We start from the raw sequence: 7,169 nt of genomic DNA on the forward strand, positions 1-7,169 counted from the left end.
TGTGTGTGTGTGTGTTGTGTGTGTGCGTGCGCGCGTGTGTGTGTGACTGCATAAGAGGCCAAGAGGAGGAGTCTGTTTCAGATCAACCCAGTGTCACAATTATCATGACTATAAGTCAGTGCATGTGAGTGTGTATGTTCAAAGTTTGATAAAGTATGAATCCTCCACTGAATCCCTGTGTATATGTGGTTGAGGGTGCATTCTCCCTACCTGGGAATAGTAGCCAGGTAGGCAATGAGTCTGCGCAGGTCTTCGGATCGTATTCTGTCATGGTTGCTCCGCGCTGGAAAGGTGAGAACGGGACCTCCGCGTCTGTCTCTGCCCCCTTTGGATAGAAATCAAACAACAAAAAAGTCATTAAATAACCTCTACCTCCCATGTAGATTATGCCCGTATACTGGAGCACGGATGCAGAAGAGCTAACTCAAGCAGTAAGTTGAGAGAAGAGTGCTGTCAATAACATTTTTCTTTAATTTGTTAAAATTCTTTGTTCATTAAATTCATTGTTACTGTACTCATGTCATGGACTCGCAACTTGACCAGGATACGTCCAGGATTCCCTGCTTTTTACACATTAATCCTGTGATAGGCTTGAGCATCAGGAAACACATGAACCTTGAACGCTTATTTTAAAATTAATAAATGTACAGACATTTATTTTACCTTTAACTGCTTGGTCTGATGCTACTGTGTTGACATAGCTTCAAAAAATCATTCCAAAAAAGATGTAAAGCGAGAGATTTAGTTCTCTGAAATGACAGCAGCTAATTTGTATGCGAACCACCTGTGAATAAGTCATGACTATACTGAGTCAAATTGAAGTCAGGGGTCAAATTAGTCGCACAATGACAAGACTAGTAATAGCCTTTCAGTCAGGCTGCAGTAACAAGCAACTGTGACTATTATGAACAGAGAAAAACACTCTCAAACTCACTCACAATTATTGCAATGTCCATGCAGTTAACACTAATGGGGTAAAGGTCAGGTTAACACCATGACAAGTCAGAAGCAATTCAGAGAAATAAGTGGGTGCACTTAATTAACCTAACAAGTCAAAATCACATAAAGAGAAGCTAGAATTTCCATACCCAAGCTGCCATGTTGTGCCATTTAAGGGGACATGTAGTGTGTGTTCCCATTTTTAAACTATCATTCTTTCAAGCACAAGAGCCACAAAGGTGCATGTGTTTTGTTCCTATTCTGACCAAGCATGATTTGGGAATTCTCTGTATTCAAATTAAAAACTGAAGATGTTCTTCTTGCTGAAACAAATGTGTCGACACTGATATCGCCGCTTTTGTCTAAATTATCTTAACTTCACCTCTCTTCCTGCATTTGTCTCTTCAGATAAATATGAGCGTGTAAACATAACAACAACCATGCAAGGTGTCTATAGCAATATACTGTAGATATACAATAGCTACAATGACTTTTCATTGAAAAAAACAGTGAATTGCAGTTTTTATGAGTATAGTATAATCTGACCTGAGAGAAAGGCAACCTTCTCCTTGAGGATGGGAAGCACATCAATAGCCTTCATATCCTCATTGCGATGAAACCCTGAAAGACAGAAAGACAGAGAGGTCAGCAAGGAAGGAGGCTCCCAACCTAAATCAAAGCATAAAGAAATGGAAACAGCCAGTTGATCAGCAGAGTGAACAGTTACTCCAACCTTAATCTTTGTTTTTTGTTTTTTTACACCAAAGTTGCCAGCAGCATGTGATATATTTAGTAAGTGCTGCTGAGTTGGTCAGTGTTTGATGCTTCAAGTTTAACTGACCCGGCCAACGGCTTGTTTTAATCCAGATGACCTCTATCAAGCCTCTGAAACATATCATTGTCTAAAGCCAATGAAGGAACACACACACACACACACACACACACACACACACACACACACACACACACACACACACAAACAGACAGACACAGGCTCTGTTTTGGTAAGCAGACTTAGGGGTCAAAAGGAAAGACAAATACTGTAGAAGAAAGAGCCAACAACTTTACATAAACACTGTGCTGCTTTGACAGTTATGATATAAACATTTAATCACACTGACTATGAATGGAAATTAGCTAATTAGATAGCGGCTAGACTGAGTGCTTAATCATGCGCTCATACACACACATATACAAACCGGATGCCCTCAAATAAAAGTCAGTCATGAATCTAAATTCATTTTAAACTACAGCAAAGCCATAATCTCGGCAGGAGCCAGTGATTACTCAAAGTAGAGTATTTGCTCTCAAAATTGCAATATTTGTCAGCCCACAGCTTGATATAAGCAGGGAGCAACTGTGAAATGAAGACATTTTTCAACATGAGTATCATTAAACCTATGACTGCTTCTTCCAGGTTGCAAGGGAGTTACAACCTGATGATAAGAAGGAAAAAACAGAGATGTGACAGAATGCAAAGTAAAGACAGAGAGGGGATGGCAGGAAGCTACATAAATAGATGGATAGATAAATGGATCAAAGGCAGACTGAAATGGAGAGGGACAAAGACAAAAGTGTGTGATTTGAAATTACAGGAACAGACACACAGGCTGATAATGAATCTAGCGAGACAGCAAAGAATATGGGACAGATAAAACTGTAGTATAAAGACAGATAAAAACACAGACAGAGGGGACTGCAGGAAGACAGGGAGAGAGCTAAATAACTCCTACTTTAGTGGCTCCTGTTATATTGATTTCATTCATGGTCTCAGGGAGTTAGGGGTAGCAGCCAGGCCTGGATGACAGCACATTAGCTCAATGTGGAAAGTGGCCAGACTGGACACAACCTGACTCACGGATAATGTCAAAACTAGCTGAGAGGAGATGGGACTGAGGTAGCAATAATGGTTTAATTCTCGTTCCACTTCTGGTGAGAGGAGAGAGAGGCTAAACAGCTGAGTGAGCCCTTACAATTCACACTCATAGTTTTTTATGATCTCTCTCTCTCTCTGTTGAGTGTCTCTTTATAACCTGCTGCACCTGTTTCTCATCCAAACTCCCTCAATCTGTCTCTCACACACAGAGAACAAAGGAGGACTTAGCATGGCTATAGCTGTAAAGAATGTGTGTGTGTGTGTGTGTGTGTGTGTATGTGTGTGTGTGTGTGTGTGTGTGTGTGTGTGTGTGTGTGAGTGTGTGTGCATGTGCATTGAAAATCAAAATACAGGGCCCAAGCAGAAAAAACAACACCCCTCTTGCATTTTGTGTGTTAGCACATGTCTGTGTGGTTCCTGTGAAGTGTGCCCAGACACATTCCTCACTGTGGTGGTTTATGTAAGATACTGGCCTTGGCAGATAGCCAACACTGACCTGTTATAATGCTGCAGCCCTGCTAAAGCTACAGTTTGTACAACATAAGCTGAGTCTGGCAGAAAGGCTGGACACACATGCACTTTGCGGTTTATGTGGAAGGCTGCATGCAGAAAGCTAGAAACATATGTGGCTATCATACATGTTCCACAACTTAATGCTGGAAAACTGGATTTCGAAGATCAGATTGGAAAATTCAATAAAAAGCGTTATTCTATATGCTCATAAAAAATAGAGAACAGTAAGAGTAAGTTGCTTCCATGGTTTGATGGCCTATTACTTTAAAAAAGGCACAATGCCGCAAGTACACATACAACCACAGAGCCTTTCCTAATTTTTGTCATGTTTATATGCAGCAATACAATATCCCACAGAGGTAAAGTATTACACACTGTGATTCATGAAATCCCATCATATCCTCTGGCTACACACACTACCACACCAGAACACGCACAACAATCTCCTCTCTTGACTACACACAATCACTCATTAATTTACAAGTCTGCCGAGCATGAAATAAAGCTTTTCAATCACAGACTGCTTGTTCATAACACACTCATAATGAGAGCAATCCATTTTACTGGCAGCCTGCACTCAGTAGGATGTAAAATGAGGCGAAATGCGTAGCGTTCGTCCAAGAAATACCTTTTTTTTTTACAGGGAGCTTTTTTGTAATCATTATTTTTTAAACCTAGAATTCAAAACAGAAAATGATGAGGAAAGGTAGAAAGTCATTTGTTTTTCAGTGCTCACTGTGACACATCTGTCCGTCAGAACAAGGAAATACAAGGTGATGGCTGCAAGATGAGGAGATCAACTGCGCACATGACAGGTAGTGGATCATTCAGACAAAGATGCAGGAGTGGCAAATGACAGTCTTTCATTCATGAAACACATGCACACTGGCAGGAACATGAACACACGCACGCACGCATGCACGCTAGCGTGCGCACACACCATAGACCGTTAATATGAACGGTCTATGGCACACACACACACACACACACGTCACATGTGCACATGCATAATATAATGCATGATATATCATAATGCTCTTCCTTAAAGTGTAAGAGTGGAACTATTTGTGATATTTGAATTGTCACTACATATTTAGGCAGTTATTAAATGGTGTCACCCTTCTTGTTATAGCTCTTTTCCATTTAATACATATATAATAACAACAATAATATGTGTAAAACTGCCACCATTGGCTAGAATTGTTAGTTTACTTACGTACATCAGACATACACTCAGGGTTTGTCCAATCACATGCTCGCATGGAAATAGAAGTTACAGTTTGCCCAAGTATGTACTAATTAAATTAATACATTGATTGCTTCAGCAATATTTTTGAAAACAGAGACCGTTGTTTCAAAACACTACACACAATCAACACAACCACATACAATTAGCAGAACACAAAAATGAAACACTCTTTTGTTCTTATAAACTATAAACTAATTTATAAATAAACATATTTTGTTACCATATGAAACACACACGTTTCCTAAGGCTTAATTCAGTTTGAACCAGTTCACACTGCTGTTACTAAACTAAAACACTAGCATTTCTACGTCTGGGTGATTAGAGTACCGTAAATTAAGTACACAGACAAAGTGCAAGTATACAATAAGTTCACCAAGCTCTACACAAGGCCAATGCTGCAGACTGAGGAAAATATAATTTATTTCTCTCCATATACCCAAATCAGTCCAGGCAAATCACAACAAAACATGTCCTAGTTTTCATACAGCTACTACAGTAGTGTGCATAACACTAAAAGCTCACCAAACAACAGACAAAAATGTACACAATTACAGTAATAAAAAGAAAGATCTGGAAAAAAAACTACAGAAAGTACAGTACAGAAAATACTAGACTTACCTGCTGCATTTTTAAAGGGCTTAAACCTGATTGGTGTGTCTACAATTAAGCAGTCATGTGTTTGCGCACCTGTTGACTGTTTCACAGATTGGCTCATAGGTGTGGTCATTTGACAGTCAGTGGTTTGGAAGGACATCATGATATACTTCTGTCTAATGCATACACATGTGTTTAGTGTTGCAAATCACAGTGTGTACTGTTTTGCAAAAAGTGTGAGGCTGACATTGTGCTTCTAGTAGTGCACATCTGGGCCAATGTTTCGCTGCTTGAGTGTAAGGTTTTTCTAACTGTGGAATACTTTTGATTTCAGTGTATGAGCAATCGGCAAAAGCTGTAATTGTGTGTGTTTATGTAGACCAAATGTCAGCCAACCTGTTTGGTTCCGCAGTGATATTCTAGTCAAGCACAAAACCACAAAATACAAAGGTGAAGACAAAAAATTGAAGCCTACATTTAACTTGAAGACCCAGGATGACTGAGCCTGTGCATGGGACTGCAGACTCTTCTTCTTGTCTCAAAGGATGGTGTCCTATATCCAGTCATGGAAGAAGTATCCAGATCCTTTACTTAAATTAAAGTACTTATGCCACAATGTAACAATACTTTGTTGCAAGTTAAAGTCCTGCATTGTTGCAAAATGTTACTTTAGTAAAATTATGTAAATATCAACTGGAAAATGTACTGTACTTAACGTATTAAAAGTAAAAATACTCAATGCAAAAAAATACATTTTAGAAACTGGAAACAATCCAACTATTTGTTTATTCAGCTATTTATTTCAGCTATAATTCTATATATTGTTGGGTAGTTTAATTTATAATAAAACATCATATTTTATAAACTACATGTGTTATGTCTGCAAAAATCTTTATCTGTAAAGTAACTAAAGCTGTCAGATTATTAGTGGAGTAAAAAAAGGCTAAAAAAAGGCGGATTTGAATACTCTACTACAGACCAGATTGTGTTCGTGCCTTGTACCAATTCTTCACACCACATACTGAAAACATCCTGCATCCTCTAGGATCCAAACTGGTTTACAGACTTGTTTATATATGGCTGTAATGAGATGTAATGGGGAATGAATGCACCAAGTTTAGATCCGAATGGAAAAAGTTCATAAACCCCTGACCAAAATTGTAACATGTGTAGGGATAAACACAACCAATTTCTTCACCTACACGCATCATATTCCTAAGTCATCACCCCAAAATGAACACAACTGCATATTTGTGTTGTCTATCCACAACACATCTGAACAGACGGCCTCAGTGCATTGTGCCAATCCCTTTGCTTCCAATCCTTTAGACCACAGGCTAGACTGTACATGGTGCATCTGCACAGCCTGGCTAGCCACATGATGCCAATCCTCTTGCTCATAACCTCATAACCTCAAACTCAGAGCAATTACAAGCCAGGCTGTATGTGTAGTACAGCAGAAAAGACTAGGACCGCTACATAATATTGCAAAATACTACAGTACAATTCCCTTGACTGTTGTGCTGACTGCCTGAGCTTGAACCTGATAACACACGTTCCAGCTGCCAGTGAGGACAACTGTGGTAAGATCCAAAGATTCAGTAGAAGTCACTAGGAAATGTATTTTATACCAAGCAGTTACAAATTCAGCAGTCTCTCAAAGTACAGATGCAACAAATGGACAACTGCTCAAATTATTTGTAATCATAGCTGTAAAAATGTAAGCCTTTTTTGGATTTTTATCTATAAACAAAGATATACAGTGCATGTGACTGTGATGGATTTCAGATGGCTCTTTCATACTTCAATTCTGGGTCAGAGCCCAGTATGTCAACCTCACTATAAGTTTGAGTGAAAAGAGAGAACTGGGAGGCATTTGTCACACTGCTCAGCCTGGTTTGGCTCAGTTAAGCCTGACGTGGACTGAGAATGTGGGGAGCTTTTAGGAACAGTGCAGGAACAGAGGAAGTGTGAAAGTGGATTGGTTTAGTCATTACT

At 39.3% G+C, this 7,169-nt stretch overlaps 1 protein-coding gene across 8 annotated transcripts in view; it reads right to left on the reverse strand.

Moving 5' to 3' along the window:
- The window catches only part of triob (trio Rho guanine nucleotide exchange factor b), a 121,418-nt gene that overhangs the window by 81,179 nt on the left and 33,070 nt on the right, over window positions 1–7,169 (reverse strand). For all 8 annotated transcript variants that reach the window (XR_004332295.1, XM_032517632.1, XM_032517635.1 and 5 more), the window contains 2 exons: window positions 1,486–1,560; window positions 211–325 (listed from right to left, as the gene is read on the reverse strand). Coding sequence is in view for 7 of the 8 variants with exons in the window: in XM_032517632.1 (XP_032373523.1) it covers window positions 211–325; window positions 1,486–1,560 (190 nt within the window). In the remaining variant the exon portion in view is untranslated. The remainder of the gene's footprint in view (window positions 1–210; window positions 326–1,485; window positions 1,561–7,169) is intronic.

This window comes from Etheostoma spectabile, chromosome 6, assembly GCF_008692095.1.
Source record: "Etheostoma spectabile isolate EspeVRDwgs_2016 chromosome 6, UIUC_Espe_1.0, whole genome shotgun sequence".
Taxonomy (NCBI): Eukaryota; Metazoa; Chordata; class Actinopteri; order Perciformes; family Percidae; genus Etheostoma; species Etheostoma spectabile.